The 18,161-nt window shown below is 35.6% G+C and overlaps 1 protein-coding gene across 10 annotated transcripts in view; it reads left to right on the top strand.

Moving 5' to 3' along the window:
• APC (APC regulator of WNT signaling pathway) overlaps positions 1–18,161 on the top strand; it is a 148,754-nt gene that overhangs the window by 105,008 nt on the left and 25,585 nt on the right. For 9 of the 10 annotated variants that reach the window (XM_030326328.1, XM_030326354.1, XM_030326388.1 and 6 more), the window contains 3 exons: positions 1,407–1,490; positions 10,363–10,467; positions 17,892–17,990. In XM_030326328.1, the coding sequence (XP_030182188.1) occupies positions 1,407–1,490; positions 10,363–10,467; positions 17,892–17,990 (288 nt within the window). The remainder of the gene's footprint in view (positions 1–1,406; positions 1,491–10,362; positions 10,468–17,891; positions 17,991–18,161) is intronic. The other variant, XM_030326379.1, reaches the window with a different exon arrangement.

Consider the following 18,161-nt stretch of genomic DNA (forward strand, 5'->3'; position numbering starts at 1 on the left):
TGAGGTACATGTGAGCACCAAGTCAGGGAGAGGGGGACAGGAGTGATGCCAAGAGAAAGGGTGGGAAGGGGACTCCCATAGGCCCCTAGGGATCACCCTCACAGTGGTACCTCCACCTTCCCAGTGACAGTGAAGACATACTAGGCCCTAATCTTTTGACCCTCACCCCAGCCCTGGCCAGGGTTTCGAATGCCAATCCCAAATGGTTCTACCCTCCCTTGCTCCAGCCTCACTTCCACCCTCACTCTTCTCCACACTCTTCCCTGTGATTAGTAGCAGGTTAGGATACTGTGTGAGGCTGGGGGCCAGGAGAGGCAGAGTGGAGACAGGTGAAGAGAGGAGACGAAGAGCTGTCCAAGGATCCCTCTCTTCATGGGATCCCAGACCGTGCAATCAGCAACTCTTTTGCGTCCACTCAGATCTGAGAAGGTGCACTGTGGGCATAAGCAGCTATCCTGGAGACCTGCTGTAAGTCGGAAAAAAGGGATGGGCTCGCTGGCCAGCCTTTGGTGGGGCTGGCTGGTTTGAGATGGCAACAGCAGCAGTTTCTTCAGTGGGTCAGGCTGCAGCTCAGCACAGCCAAGCGGGTGCTGGGCAGTACTTTTTTCTAAAACCTATGTGTTTGCTGTCATGAAGGTAATTAAAAATCATTTCACTTTGCAAGGTTTTCATATACAAGTGATTTGGTTTTTCTCGCTTCCACTTGTGTTCATAAAAATTAAAGCAAAATTTAGCTTTTTGTAAAAAGCACTTTTCCCACATTGTTTCAATTCCATGTCGTTTGATGTATAGTAAATTCTTTGTGTTCATTTCCTGGTCTTAGGATACTGGGAAAGCACAAAGCTTCTAACATTGTGATCCTAGTGTTGGGAATAAAAATAATGTTTAGCTGCAGAAGGTATTTGGGAAAACTATATCTGAAAGGTACATCTGACTTATAATAGGAATAACTCTGGGAAAGGTTAGTCCTACTGTTTAAACCCTAATATTTATAAAAACAAATCAGATGTTCTTTCCCTTAACACATATACCATGCTTTCTTTAAATCTGTTACATTATACTAACATCTGGATAAATATAAAGATCAAACTCAGGTGTAATTTTGTCTTTGGACTATTTTTTGAGAATAACTTAAATATGAATTTTTATACCACATGTGCCATGCAATTTGATACATGACTTTATGTGTACAATTTTCCTAAATAAATCTATCATGTAAAGTTAGATGTATTAAAAAATTGAACTGCCCATATGTCATCAGTGTGTGACTATGTACACATTATCTAACTTCTTATGGAAGAATGATGTAGCATATCCCTGAGCTACTAAATGATAGCCATAGTATGACTATTTACACTAATGTTTTTAATAAAATTAGATCTAATTTGGTCACTTTTTTATTTTAGCGAAGAGTAACCAGAATTCAACAAATAGAGAAGGACATACTTCGTATACGACAGCTTTTACAGTCCCAAGCCACAGAAGCAGAGGTTGGTAAATTGTTTCTTTTTCATTTACAAATACAAAAATAGGTAATTATTCTAAGAGAAGAAAATATGTATAATTAATGTGACATTGAAATATAGATGTTCTTCTAGAGAATGGAGACACTTCATAAGTTTTTTTCATGAAATTAAATGAATTATCAAAAACCTTGACTATGTTGATCTTTTAATAACTCCTATGCAATTAAAATTTATCGAGCCATAAATACAGATACCTTACTTCAGTTATCAAATTACATATAATCAGATAACTGACTTAATTTGGCTATTATCAACTAGTAAATAAGCTATAACTTGTATGTAATTCATGATTAAAATTCATCATACAAAGTTATTTATGCTTGCTCCACAATCCTCATTAAAATGACACTAAAAGGATGAAATTAAAAAGGCAGAGACAAGGGAGGTAACATCATAAAATTTGGGGAACTGAAAAGCAGGTAAATAAATGCACTGTTTTAGCATATGGCAGTGAATTAACCCCTAAGTCAGCAATAGAAAGTCATGAAGCAACTCATTTTATACTGTGGAGTTCCAAAACAGTTACCTCTGGATGTGAAGATTAAAAAAAGTGACTAAAATTTTAGTGAGAGGATGGTTGAAAATGGTTAAGAAGCAGGTGGCACCTCCAGAGCCTGTCTTTAACTCTCAGTAGCTGGGTGAGTTCTTTCTAATCCCAGCAAAAGATGAAGGACTTATTCTAGAAAGAAGAAAAGATCTTCAGATAGGGGTAAGCCCAGTGTAACTGAAATTACATGCTAAAAACTGAATTGAGTGAAAATTTACCTACTGAATGCTGAAACCCTCACTGAATCCAGGCTTATAATACAGACAAGGTGCTAGAAGCAACTTCTTTAAGAAATGTGATTAACCTAAGAAAACAGACCTAAATGTACTGACATTGGAGGATTCCCCAATAAAACGACACAGTTGGACCACCCAAAAAAATAGCTGTAGTTGCCAGTCTTTATCCCTCATGTATAGAGCTTCACTTAACCTTTTCATAGGTAGCCCATTCCGAAGTAGGGATGGACTATGCAGAAAGAAGAACACTTTAAAACATAAAATGAACATTAATATTCTCAGATAAATGATAATGCATCCATAGTGCAAAGAAACCATGGTACACAAAAGGAATATTCAAAGAATTCAGGAAAGAGTTCTTAGGAATTAAAATTGTGGTAGCAGAAATGAAAACTCAGAGTAGAAGATAAATTTTCCGGAAAATAGAACAGAAAGATATGAGATGAAAAACAGAAAAGATGAGAAAATCAGAGAATCATTCCTGGAGGGTTCAATATTCAAATAAAGAGGAGTTCCAGAAAGAGAATGGAGGAGCTAGAGGGAGCAAATGATCACAGAAGTAAATTAAAATATCCCAGAACTGGGGGGCATAGTTTTCCAAATAAAATGGTCTCTCCAATATCTAACACCACAGATGAAAATAATCCCACAGCAGGCACATGATGGTGCCATTTCATCTCACTAGAAATAAAAAGAAAGTCCTAAAACATTCTGGAGAAAGGAAAACAACTTCACACATACAAACAAAAATATAAATGTCTTTAGATACATAAACAGCAACACTAGAAGCTGTGACGTAGAATACCAACTTCTTAAAACTTCTGAAAGAAAATTATTTCCAGCTATGTTCTAATACCTGTTCCCTGACATACTGGGTGTCCTATAATTCTACTCAGTTCTGAAACTACCCAGAGTGTAGACCCCATATTTAAGGGTAAAGTCATTCCCAAGACTACTACCATCACTTCAGACACCAACTGCAAGTATCAGGCATCCCCAAGCAAACTGCACTTTACTTTGCTCACCTTCCTGTAAATTCTACCCTAAGTGGGGATGTTCCACTACAATTCACTTCTGACAGTAACTACCTAGAGTTAACATAACACATACAGGTTAATGATAGAGTCCTTCACAAAAATAACCCCACTTCACATGCCAAGCTACCCATACTTCTGCCCAACTGGTTACAAAATTGGGGCTTCCCACACCTGCCTAGGTTCAGTAATTCACTGGAATGACTCAGAACTCATTGGAAATACTACACATACAGTTACAGTTTTATTTTAGAGGATTCAGATGAGGAACAGCCGAATGAGGAGACTTACAGGGCAAGATGTGGGGCAAGTGAGGGATAAAGAATGCAGAGCTTCCATGCTCTCACAGAGTTTGGATACATCATTCCCCCACACATCAGTATGTTCATCAGCCAGGAGGCTCCACTAAGCTTTAGTGTCCAGAGTTTTATTGGGGTTTCATTATGTAGACATGCTTGATTAAATAAGTGACTATATGATTGACCTCAATTTCCAGTCCCCCTCTTCCTCCTCCCTGGAGACTTGTCTGACCCAAAGTTCCAATTTTCTAGTGACCTGTTTCTTTATGCCTGACTCTTAATATCATAGGAACTTTGGCTGCAGTACATCCAAATTTGAAATATAGAGAAACGTGTTTGCTAAGTAGGCAGTTTAAGTACAAGTACAATTAAGTCCTACTCCTAAAAGCAGTTTTAACGTGGCTGTCCTAAGCCAATGAAAACCAAATAATATATGTATAATGTAAGGAATAAGTTGTCCATTTTGCAGTGTTGACTCTTAAAGACTAGAAAAAAAATGGTGTCTCTGCTCCTTTTTCAGTTTCACTAGTATTGTTACATGGTACTATTCTGGTCGTTATAACCTCTTTGACTTTACAGTGTATTTTATCTTTTTTTTTTTTCCTTGATTAAACTTATTACACTCTATTTTTAAAGTTATTTTTAAAGAGGCAGCCTTTTGTTTTCATTGAGCAACACTGCATTTTATATTTTCTCTTCTGACATTTTCTGCTTTGAGTTTCCACTGCCAAGTTTCTCACTTCTTTAGTTATGTTTTTTTTCTTCCATCTTTTTATATTCTGATTATTACTGTTTGTCTGCATCTAACAAGTTCTTTTATATTTTGAAATCAATATTCACATTTGTTTTTTTAGTTGATTGAATTTTTTATTTGTATGAAATAGCTCTCCTTATTACATTTAATGCTCTTCACCTTAAATTTCGTTGTTTGCTATTAATATTACTACACTAGCTTTTATCATTTTCCCACTATAACATATTCCCTCCCTGTATTTCCAAAATTTCCAACTTTCTGGCTTCTGGAAAGCCCTAAAAAATTGTCATTTGTTGGGGCGCCTGGGTGGCGCAGTCGGTTAAGCGTCCGACTTCAGCCAGGTCACGATCTCGCGGTCTGTGAGTTCGAGCCCCGCGTCGGGCTCTGGGCTGATGGCTCAGAGCCTGGAGCCTGTTTCCGATTCTGTGTCTCCCTCTCTCTCTGCCCCTCCCCCGTTCATGCTCTGTCTCTCTCTGTCCCAAAAATAAATAAACGTTGAAAAAAAAAAATTTTTAAAAAAAATTGTCATTTGTTAATTGCAATCCTTATTTTTCAGCATCAGTATAAGTTTATTGCAGGTTGGGGACTTGTTCATGTTGTTTGGATTTGTTCAAAACTTTTTATTCATATCATTGGATTTGGGTCCAACTATCTACCATTGTGATCCAGTCTCTCTTGCTTTCTTTTGTTATGAAAATGATTATGTCAGTCATAGCCTACAGTAGTTACATTTAGTCTACTAGTTCAGTGAATGTACGTTAAAGGAAGGTGCCATCTCACATTTAAGAAAGAACCAAAATCTTTTTTTTAATTTTGCTTTTTGAAGTTTTTTTATTCCATTGTCGTTGTTTTGCTAATATAGGTAAGTGGGAGAAGCTGGAAAATGGAGAAAACCAGGGTTTGGACACTCATAAATTAGTTCATACTCCATGTATACAGGGAAAGAGAAGATTTCTGTCAGATAATTTCTCTACAATGAAGCATATTTCTTACAACACTGTCTTTGTCCTACCTGCTGACAACTCTGATTTAGGGTTTAAATGCTGTACATAATTCAAGTGATGTAATCATTGCACATGATTCAAATCTCAAAAGTTACAAAAAGATATGTGAGACAGCCAGTGCTACCACTTTCTTGTATATCTTTTCAGTTGGGTTATTTACTGACAAACAAATACATTTGGGGAGATCAAAAAGATAGGAGCTGTGAGAATTTTAGCATGGTTGTAAAATCTCTAGATAGCCAGTGAGAAATATTTATTAAAATCCTATGCAAAGTACTTTTACAACTCATTAATAGGGAGATAGCTCAATTTTAAAATGGGCAAAAGATTTGAATAGACATTTCACCAGAAAATATACAGGAATGGCTGATAAACATGAAAATAAGCTTACCATCATTAGTCATTAGGGAAGTGCAGATCAAAACTAGAGTGATATCCCACCTTACCCCATTAGGATGGCTATAATCATAAAGACAGTAATAAACATTGGCAAGGATGTGGATAAATACATGCCATCATACATTGCTATTGAGAATGTAAAATCGTATAACCACTTGAAAACAGTTTGGCAGTTACTTAAAATATTAAACATAAAGTCAGCATGTGACCCAGCAATTCCACTTCTAGGCATACCCGTCCAAGAAAGTGAAAACATGTGGCCACACAAAGACTTTAACTTGAATGTTTATAGCAGTATTATTCATAATAGCCCCAGAGTAGAAACAGTGCAAATGTATATCAACTGGTGAATAAATAAACACAATGTGTATATCCTTACAATGGAGTACTGTTTGGCTGTAAAAAGGAGTAAATTGGTGATACATACTATAACATGGATCAACATCAAAAACATTATGCTGAGTAAAAGAAACCAGACTTGTAAGCCCATATATTTCATTTATAAAAAATGTCTAGAAAAGGCAAATTTATAAAGACAGAAAGTGGATAAGCCAGAGACATGAATGGGAATGAGGATTGACTGTAAGTGAGCACAAGGAATCTTATTAGAATGGTGAGAATGTTCTAAAACTGGACTATGGTGATGCTTGGTAAGCTTACAGAAAAATTGTTTAAAATGGGTGTATGTTGTGGTATATAAATACCTCAACAATTTTTTTTTAATTTTTTCAGCCCTAGGGTAGACAACTTTGAGGAAGTTGTCCAGCAATGCTGGAAATGAGATCTCTAGTTAGATTGTTCTTTTTTTTTTTTTTAAGTTTGTTTATTTTTAGAGAGAGTGAGCACAAGTGGGACAAGGGCAGAGGAAGAGGGAGAGAGAGAGAATCCCAAGCAGTCTCTACAATGTCCTCATGGAGCCTGATGTGGGACTCAAACCCACGAACTGTGAGACCATGACCTAAGCCGAAACTAAGAGGGGGATGCTTAACCCCCTGAGCCATCCAGGCACCCCAGGATTATTCTTTCATAAGAATCAGCAGTAGTTTCTTTACCTTCAGTGTTAGCAGTATCTTTGGACAGTGATAAAGAGTGCAGGCAGGCCTGTAGCCTAGGATCAGTAAAAGAATAAAGGGAAGTAAATAACAAATAAGGAAAGAAGAAAAAGGAAAGAAAATAAAGATAGTAAGTGTTAAATATTAGTTTAGTTAATATTAGTTAAATATTAGTTTAGTGATATTAGTCTGATCACAAGTCAGACTTGTGATCCCCACTCTGGCTCTGCCATTTACTAAGTATGTGACCTCAAGCCAGATATTTATATTATCTGTTTCTCAGTTTCTTTATCTGTATAGTGGGGATAATAATAATACCTACGTCACAGAGCTGGTATGAGGATTAAATGAATCAATAGATGCCAAGTGATTAGTGCAGAGTAAACATTAGACTTTTTTTTAACTTTATCATATTCATCATCCTCACCATCATCAAATGGGCCTGGTAATCCTTCAGGACTACTGTGTTTCTGTGGATCTCCATTCTTCTCTTGGAAATGACTTATCTCCCTCCCTTTAATAATTCCACCTCCTCCTTCCTAGAGAAATCAGAACTGTCTGCCCTTCCTATCAGGAAGCATTCTACCTTCCTTCTTGTGCTTTGGATTTTCAACTCCTGCCTTTTCAGGGACTTCTTACTCTTACTTCTTTTCTCACATTTATCTTCTTCAGTGGTACCTTTGCATTGACATTTAAACATCCTCAAGTCAAGACTCAAGTCTTCATAATATAAAATGAACCTTCCTCAATTCTGCCTCTCCCTGCAGCTGTCTTCCTTCATCTGTCCCCTTCTCTCCCTCATTGTCTTTTCCCACTTCCCCACTCTAAAAGTGTTTCTAGACTCCAAGTCTGTATTTTCTTCCCACCATCCTCTTAAAATACACCAATCTAGTCTCTACTCCCAAATGGATCATCAGCGACTTCTGTATTATTAATTAAATTGGTATTTTCAATCTTAATCTTGACATTTTCTACATTATTTAACGCTTCCTGTTTCTTGAAATATTCTTCTCTTGGCATCTATGACAACTGTTTTTTGGTGTTTTCCCACCTCTTTGGCTTTTATAGGCTCATGTTCTTTTATCTGGACATTAATTATAGGCATTCCTTAAATCTTCTCTTTTGTCTGTATTAGCTCTCCCTTAGACCATCTCATTAATGCTTAGAGCTTCACTTACCTTCTATACACTGTTGGCTCTCAAATTCATTTTCTAGCCCTGAGTTCCAGACTCCTAAATCTGTCTGCCTACTCTGAATCTCTACTAAGATGTCTCAAAGATACTTTAAATCCAATATATCCAAAACATAATTAATGATCTTCTCCTAAGTCCTTCCTACCATGCCTCTACCTCCTCCAAAAAATCCTCACGCCCTTACTATTACCTTCTCTGCACATGACACCATTATTATTCAGTTGTGTAAGCTAAGGAACAAAGCAATTATTCTTGACACATCTCTTCCTTTACTCCATATCCAATCATATCAAGTTCTTCAGATTTACCTCTCTGTCTCTACTTCTTTTATCTTTATCACTGCTTGCCTAGTGTCAGGTACCATCATCTCACACTCACATTGATATATTAGCCTCCAAACTGGTCTCTATGTTTCCTATCTACTTAGGCCATTTAAATTTAAAATTAAGGGGCGCCTGGGTGGCGCAGTCGGTTGGGCGTCCGACTTCAGCCAGGTCACGATCTCGCGTTCCGTGAGTTCGAGCCCCGCGTCAGGCTCTGGGCTGATGGCTCAGAGCCTGGAGCCTGTTTCCGATTCTGTGTCTCCCTCTCTCTCTGCCCCCCGCCCGTTCATGCTCTGTCTCTCTCTGTCCCAAAAATAAATAAACGTTGAAAAAAAAAATTTTTTTTAAAAATAAAATAAAAAAATAAATTTAAAATTAAAATTTTACCTTAAAAGATCAATTTATATTAACTTTTCCCATTAATAATCTAGTATTGGTTATGTGAGGGCAGGAGTGACATATGAGAATTATACTAAAATTCAACAAAGTAAGATTTATTGTTTTTACCTTTTTTTTGTTCTGTTCTCTGCACATGATTTTTTGATGTACTAGAACAAACCATGCCCCCTCCTACTCTAGGTCCGTCATCTTTTTATCTAAAACCTTCCTCTAACCCTGTCCCTTTTCCCAGAATTCCTGGGAATCCTATTTTTTAGGTCTCAGTTCTGACAGTACTTCCCTAAGAGGACTCTTTCCCAAACTCAGGCCTTGTGATATCCCTCTGCTATACATTCTCACAGCACTTTGTACTCGTTATTTCAGTGTGTTTGTCAAAGTTTTAACTTTATTGTTAGCTCTCTCATTATTTGATAGTATCCCTGATGAGACAGTAAGCTTGAGCACATAGAGCAATGTCTGGTTTTGCCAGCCCTGTAGTCTCCAGCACCTAGTACAAGTAACAGAGCAGATGCTCAATAATTACTTTTGCATTGACATCTTTAATTATGTTAGTATAAAGTCTTTGTGTTTTTAGTGGTTTTTGATTCATTTTATCTCTCGATTGACTTCGTGTATGTCTCTACTTTTGTTGAATTTTCTAGTGTGATTTTCAGATGATACAATTCTTTTTCTGAATTATTGGGGCTTCCTCATTCTTGCCTACATATAACTCATGCTGGCTTATTGATGGAAATATTGCATGAAAAGTAACTTTTAAGTCACATTTTAAATGGTTTAGGAAAGCTTGGTATGTAAAGAAATTTTAGTGGAAGCCATTTTGTAATTTATTTATCACTATTAAATATGCCAAGTTTCTTAAAGGGTAATTTTTATTTAGAGTATCATTTTCCTAGAGCAAGCAAGCACATTTGTAATTGTTGCTATGAAAAATAATGGAAAAATTATTTTACTTATTTGATTCTGCAGTGGTATTTTTACAGAGTGACTGCTGTGTACTGGATATAATCTATCCTGAAATGACTGCTTTTACTGGATATAATCTGTCATTTTCATTTCATATAACAGATGGTGGTTACATTAAAAAAGGTTTTTGGTTTTATTCATATCAGATTCTAAGAGCTTATTGATTTCATCTGACTTTTATTAGCAGAGGATGTATATATATTCTGTGTATAAATATACCTATACGGAAGGTATTTGTAAGCTTAGGTAATAGTTTAACTGTTAATGTTTGCAGCTACATTGAATGCCAGAACCATGTGACCTTGTGGAAGAGACACTTATTTATTCTAGTGGGGTTATATCCCTGATAGTGATGTGAGCACAGCTGGTGGAGGATGGTGTTTCTGTGAGTCTCAGAAAATCCTTTGTCTTGTGCGGCTCTAATGCTCAAGGGACACACTTCACTTTCCTCCTGCTGAAATAGTCGACTGCCAACCATGCTGGAGGTTATGAAGTATAAAGTGCAGTTCTTTGCTTTTGTAAACCTATATAATTGATACATTCAGAGCTTTAATACAGGACAGGAAAAAAAGCTGTGGGCTAAGAAAGCAAACACCATTTTTGCATGTAATGATATTAACTCCATATTAACAGAGGTCATCTCAGAGCAAGCATGAAGCCGGCTCACATGAAGCTGAGCGGCAGAATGAAGGTCAAGGAGTGGCAGAAATCAACATGGCAACTCCTGGTAGTGGTCAGGTAAAGAAATTTATTGGTTTTCTTTTTAATTAACTATTTAAATATTTCTAAAGGAATATGGGGTGAGATAGTCCTCAGAATGATCTGTAAATCTTATTGATTTCCTTAATCCTGAATGGAAATCTCCAGAAAAATTCAGTGCCAAAATGCTATATCATTTTTCTTTATTACATCTAACAATAACGTTTCAAAATTTCTAATTTAGAGCTATATTTTATACCTCTAAATTCTGTATTTCTGTTTTAGTCTGAAATGATTAGCATGAGTAGAGGGGTTTTTTTGAAAAATAAATGCTAAGCTGCATTTTGCTTATATATATGATTTGACCTAGTTGTTATTGCTTGCATTGAACAGATTTGCTCTTTCTCTAAGGCATTCTTTGAAAGGGATTATTTGCAAAGACATTTTTATGTTTTTAAAAATGATCATAAGGACTTTGTTATAATTCTTTTCTTCTTTTGTACTTTAACATTACATAAATCTGAAATCAAAATTTTATAATTGAAAAAAATGATACTAATGCTCATAAAAAGTAAAGAGACCTAGCCTAGTCATGTTTAACCATTATCACATCATTGCTAGCAAAATTGTGGAAGTCAACTTGATTTTTTTTGTTTAATGTAAAACGGTTGTCTTGTTATCCTGCCTTTAGTTTTCTATTAGAGTTTTATTGGAATGCATCCTCATATGACACAATTTTCCTTGGGGTGTTACGTATTCTCCACATTTTTTTCAATGAATATTTTTTTGTTGTAAATGAGTGATTTTCTAAAATAGAATTTCACTAAGTTTTTAAAGATAATTTCCCTACTCATGATGTAAAATACTCCTTTAGTGTCTCTGGTTGTTTTTGATGATACTATATTTTTTAAAAAGGAATGTATTAAAATTTAAAGCTTAAAATGTCTCATAATCATGTAAATTTATTTTACTGAGTTAAAAAAAGAGATACTTCATTTTTAGTATTACTAATTACCATTATACTGGGGGAAAACTTCAGCTATAAATGGTAAACTGGGGCAAAAGAAATTATATTTAACACATTTGAGTTATTCTTTATATTTTGGAAATTTGTCGGGAAGTTTATATTTTCCTCCACATATCTAGAAAGAAGAAAATTTTTATGTTCTTGACAGAAAAAAATTGTTTGCCTCGGATTAGACCACCTATTAATGCTTTGGATCATGTTCCAGTTATTACGTATTTTAAAGTCTCATTTATCAATAAGTTGTCTATCCCATTTAAAATCTAATAACTGAGGGGTGCCTGGGTGGCTCAGTTGGTTAAGCATCTGACTCTTGATTTCAGCTCAGGTCATGATCTCACAGTTCATGAGTTCAAGAACCGATTTGGGCTCTGTGGTGACAGCTCGGAGCCTGCCTGTGATTTTCTCTCTCCCTCTCTGCTCCTTCCCTGCTTATGAGCATGCACTCTCTTGCTCTTTCTCAACATAAATAAACTTTAAAAATAATAATAATTGGATCCTTACCACACTTTTTATATCAGAATTAATTCTAAGTAGATTAGATTTCATGTCAAAAATAAAAATTAAAAATATAAAAAGATTAGAAAATATATACATATAAAGATTAGAAAAATGTGGGTAGAATGATTATAATCATGAGGGAAATCATGAGGTGGGAAAACGGAAAAAATCAGTAGCTTTCACATAAAAACGTAAAACTCAAGTACACCATAAAATTATGGCAAGGTTACAAGACAAAAATTAAGATCTCATTATTTACAATTATTTATAACAAGAAAAAGTTACATTTCAAAATACATAAAGAGTATAAATTAATTAAAGATCATTAAAACATGAACAAATGACATGACATGAACAGGAACTAAAAAGAAAAATAAAATGACTTTTAAACATATGGAAAGGTCATCAGTTTCATAGTAATGATATATAAATATCAACTATAGCCAAAATAAGATTTTTTTTCTTTTTGGATGCCATTGGGTAGACAAAGATCATTAACACTCAGTATTGATAATGGTAAGTTTATAGGCATTCTCATGTGTGAAATGGAACAACCTTTCTGAAAAGCAGTTTTGTAAATAAGCATCTAAATTTCTAGCTGTACCTGCCTTGTGGGTCATCATTGCAATATCTAACATTTTATGCTATGAGGTAATCAGTCAAGAGTGTTCAGACATGTTTGAAGAGATTCATCATATTATTTGTAATAACAAAAATTAGAAATAAATGTATATTAATCAATAGGTAACTGAGTAAATTATCATTTGACTGAGATAAGTGGTTAAATGGCTCTGGAGTCAGCAGTCCCGGGATTAATCCCATTCCTCTGCTAACTAGCTGAGAGACTGATCTTGGACAAGTATAAACTCTGAGCTTCAGTGTTTCCTCTAGCAAAATAAGATGATATCGTTGTGAGAACTAAATGCGATACGTACTTAATACAGTTCTTGGTGGATATAGACACTCATTAAACATAATAGCTTATTGTTGTTAATAACTAATAATTATGATTTTTTAAGTAAAATTATGTGCCAGATGTCATAGTAGACTCTGGAGAGATCGAATTGAAGAGGACAAACAATCCCAGGCCTCATAGAACCTACGTGGTACATGAAACATCCATACAAATGTTAGAAATGATAAATTAGATCTCTGTTTATATAGAGATCTTCTATTTCAGCCTTGCCTTTTCTAGTATATTTTTCATATTATAATCAGAGTGATCCTTCCAAAATACCTGCTTATATTGCTTGTCTATTTAAACCTTTCAGTGGCTACCCACTGCCCAAAGAATAAAATCCAAATTCTTTGTTGCCTGCTTTTTCAACATTATCGCTATATGCCCCCATTTCTCTACACTCCCTCAACTTCAGCTTCTTCGGGTCCTTGAGTATGTCCAGTCCTTCCACTCTCTGCCTAGAACTCTCCTCTGTTTCAGTTCACCAATATGTGTTCTACTCATCCTTCCCCTCAGTTTAAATGGCAGGCACTCTTCCAGGACATTTTCCTTGCTCCTGCCTCCCTAGAACTGATTAAGTGCTCTATCAGGTACTCTCTATTTCTGTTCTCACTGAATTTAGCACAATTTATTATAGGTTTAATTGTCTTCCTTTTTAAAACCCTTTAACCTGAACTATATTGCCATTGCTCACCATTGTAACCAAACAAACTAACATAGTACTTGACAGACAGTAAATGTTTAAATGCTTACTGAGTTTGGGGCACCTGGATGGCACAGTTGGTTAAGCATCCACCTTTGGCCCAGGTCATGATCTCATGGTTCATGGGTTCGAGCCCCACGTCGGGCTCTGTGCTGACAGCTTGGAGCTTGCTTCAGATTCTGTGTGTCTCTCTGTCTGCCCCTCTCCTGTTTGTGCTCTGTGTCTCAAAAATAAATAAACATTAAAAAAAATTAATGTTTACCGAGTATTAATACATGCTATTAATTTAGAAAAATAATTTTAATATTTTTTCTTAAAATAAGTAATCTTCCATACTGTACATATGTATATGTGTGTACGTGCATAGAAAAATGAAGGAATATTCAAAATGTTACCAATGATATCTCTAGTGTTGGGATTATGTTGTTTTTACTTCCATATTTACATTTTTATGTATTGTGTGAATTTTTTGTGATGAACATGAGATCTGTTAAAAACATTGAATCAGTGGCAAGTATTCATTCTTCAAATGGTGAATTTTGATATTGCCATAGATTCTGTGGTAAATATGATAAGACATTTGTTTGGCAATATTAGCCATAGACTCTGCCACCAAATCGGTGTTTCTGTGGCACTAATATTGCTAATGTCATCTATTTGGTTACTTTTAGTCACTGTTTAAAACAATACTACAGCTACTCCAAATCCTGATGTAGCTGAGTGATCTATATCTGTGGGACTGTGATTCAATTAACCAAGATTCCTTTAACTATCTTAATAGGATCTATATACATGACAACCTCTTGGGATTTCTTTTTTTGTTTTATTATTTGCTCCAGAAATAAAAACCATTGACAGTAATTGAATATGAAAATCAGATGTCTGACTCTCTCAGGATCAAAGTAGCATGATGCAGCAAAGCTCCTATCCTTGCGGACTTATCCCTATCACATTGTACACCCTCTCTCACTGGTTTCTGGCCCACATCCTTTCTGCCAGAATGATCTTTACAAAGATTTAATCACCTCGTTATAAAACCCTTTATTGGCTTCCTTGGTTCTTAGAATAAGATAACCCTTTATTAGGACCTGTATAATCTAGCTCTTATCAAACTTGTCAGCTTTACGTCACACTTTGCTCTTACCACTTCAGCCACACTGGCCTGTTAGTAGCTCATATTTATTGGGTTTCCTTTTCCTGGGCATCCTGTGCACAATCTATGCCCCTTCCATATAGTACTCTTCTCATCCCATTTTACTCCATTAACATCAGTCCACGTGTCTTCGCGTTTAAGCATGACTTTCCCAAGAGGCTTGAACATACAAATCCCATTGTTATAGGCCACCTAGGACGTTCTTCTTCTTTGAAGAAGACTACATTTGCAGTTTACATTTATTTGTGTGATTATTTTATTAGTATTGATTTCCCCCACTAGACTAAACTCCAGAAGGGCAAAGATTTTATCTAGTTTTGTCCATTTTTCATATCCTAACAGTCCCTGGTAAATAGTAGATAACAGTAAATATATGTTAATTGGAAGGAAGATCTGGCATCCCTTCTAGAAATAGTGTTTCTTGATCTGTGATTAATCTCCCCTGGAAGTTAAATAGAAAGACAAAGTTAGAAGTAAATTATACAGGTCAGATCCCTGCTTGCTTAGTATATAACTGCATGTGTAATTCATTTATGAATTTGTTCTTAGCTTTTCTATTTAAAGTTTAGAACCAGATCTCTAGTGAGAGCCAGTAAGTAGTGATGAAGATCAGCCAAGAATGAGAAAGAAATGAAATGATAGGAGAACACTTTGCTGCTAATAAGCATTTTAAAACTTTTTACTATGCAAAACTTCAAACATATACAGAGGCAGATAGAATAATAGAGTAACCCACATGTACCCTGTCTACCTTGCCCTCCCATTTTATTTTTGAAGACGATCCGGCATCATCGTTTCTTCCATAAATATTTCACTCTGTATTTCCAAAAGATAAGAACACTTTTTAAAAATATACAACTATTTGGGCACCTGGCTGGCTCAGCCAGTAGAGCGTGTAACTCTTGATCTCAGGGTCTCAACTTCAAGCTCTCACATTGGGCATAGAGCTTACTTAAAAAAAAAAAAAAAAAAAAAAAGCAAAATATATATGTAACTATATTGCCATTATTACATTCCCAAAGTATATTACATTCCCAAACTAATAGTAATATATCGGATTATCCAGTCAGTATTCAAATTTGCAGTTGTTTCATAAATGTCATAATTTTTCACAATTTATTTGACGCTTTTCAGGTAAGGTTTGTGATTGGGTTTGGTTATAGTCTTCAAAGTCTTTTAATCTATAGTTTCCTTTTTTGTCTCTTGTTTTCTGGATGTTTATTTGTTAAAGAACCAAAGCTATTTGTTTTATACAGTTTTCCAAAGTCTGGATTTTACTGATAACATCTCCATGGTATGTAGTTTGACATTTCTATCTTCTGTATTTCCAGTAAATTGGTATTTGGATCTAGAGATAGAATTCGCCTTGGATTTTCAGTTGTTTTGTTTTGTTTTGTTTTTGCAAGTCTTTTTCAGAGTGGCATTATGGTCTTCTCATCTTTAGTCAGGAAGCACATAATGTCTGGTTGTCTCTCTTTTTGTGATATTATCAGTAACTGATACCTTATGCCCAGCTCCATTAATTCATTAGGGGTGCAAAATTAGCTGGAATACTTCTGTAAAGAGAAACTTCTTCTTATGTACTCTTTGATTACTACCACATACAATTTGTTTCTGCCTTCAGAATGTTTACATTCTAGCTTTTCCTTTTGAAAGATTAAGAACTGCAACAGAATACCTGCCGATATTGCTATCTAGGTGGATGTTATTCTTATAATCATTATTTTTAATCATTAATGAATTGTGTTAGCTATGGCCTCTATTTTAATAGGTCCCACATATTTATCTGCAGCCCCAGATAAATATGTCCAGAGTTGCATCCTGGTTTTCACATGTCCATTTTTCCTGGGTGTCAGTATATTGAATGGTGATCTCACTTCCCACACTGAAACCTGTTATCTCTTTCTGAGTTTTATGTATTTTTTAATACCAGCATTATCCATGCATTTATCCAAGCTCAGTGCCTCCACGTTGTCCTTGGCTCCCAGTGTCTCTTGACTCACATCCAGTCAGTTAGCAAACCAATTGATTCTGTCCCCTACACATGCATATCCCCAGGGCACTCAGTCAGTTGAGAACCTGTATCAGGTTCTATGCTGAGCATGGAGCCTGCTTAAGATATTTTCTCTCTCTCTCTCTCTCACGCACGCTCTAATTATTTTTAAAAAAAATTTTTTTTAATATAGAGTATTCTCACTTCCTTACTTTGTGTCCTGCTCACTGCTCAGCTGTTGAAAATACCCTCTTCCTGATTTGCCATCTTTGAGCTCTGCATCCTGTCTTTTCATACTCTTTTAAAGGTATAATTCTGGTTGTGCCATCCTCCTGCCTAAAGTCTAGTGGCTCCACAACGTCCACGGTTTGAAAGCAACATGTTTAAAATGACTCATGAAACACTTAATAATTTAACCCAATCTTTATCTCCCACCATACACCTTGTGCTCTGTCCACATTAAACAAATACTCCATGCTCTCATATTTATTACCTTTACACAGACTGTTCTATATGTCTCCCTACTCCAAGATTCTAGGCCTACCTTAAATGTTACTTTACGCAGCCTTTAATAGTTCCTTAGCAAGTAGTTGTTTCTTCCTGTTTTCCCTAAGTATTTTATGCATTTTTCTGCTGTGGTGCTTATAATATCACAGTGCAGTTATTTATTTTTTCATGTCTTTCTCCAATGAGGTTTTAAGCAGTCCTCTCTATACTATGAGCTCCTGGAGAAGTTAGACTGAACCAAATTCCTAGTTAGTTTTGTGGTAATTTAGAGCATTTCATCAATCAATAAAGCTTTCTATCAATAAATGTTTATTTGACCAAATGTGGTTTCATCTGTTTTGATCTGTGAAAAAATTCCACTCTTAGAATTTCTTCAGTGTTTGGTTACTTCCACACAGTAGTTTAACTTCTTTTGCAGCACATCTCCTTTTCTTCATTTTTGCCTTAAAACCTACTTAAGTTCACGGGTAAAAATACTCATCTTGAGTGTTAAAATGTCCACACTTTTAATTGTGTATTTAGCTGTTTACCTTAAAGACAGTTCATTTGGTGCACCTTAACATGAAGTTAGCTCTATTTGTTTATAATCTAGATCATTCTATTCATAATTTGCTTAATTTCTAGGGTTCAGCTGCGCGAATGGATCATGAAACAGCCAGTGTTTTGAGTTCTAGTAGCACACACTCTGCTCCTCGAAGGCTGACAAGTCATCTGGGAACCAAGGTAACAGAAGATTACAAACTCTGGTCACTAATACTATGAGTACTTTGCTCTAAAACATTCTTCACTCATCTTTTAAATTCAGCTAGAGGACAGTTCTGGTTCCATCTCTTCTTAAAGAAACATCTTTTATACAAGAGAGCACAAAGGAAAAAGGATTATAAAAACTGCCAA

Source organism: Lynx canadensis, chromosome A1 (assembly GCF_007474595.2).
Source record: "Lynx canadensis isolate LIC74 chromosome A1, mLynCan4.pri.v2, whole genome shotgun sequence".
NCBI classification, from domain to species: domain Eukaryota; kingdom Metazoa; phylum Chordata; class Mammalia; order Carnivora; family Felidae; genus Lynx; species Lynx canadensis.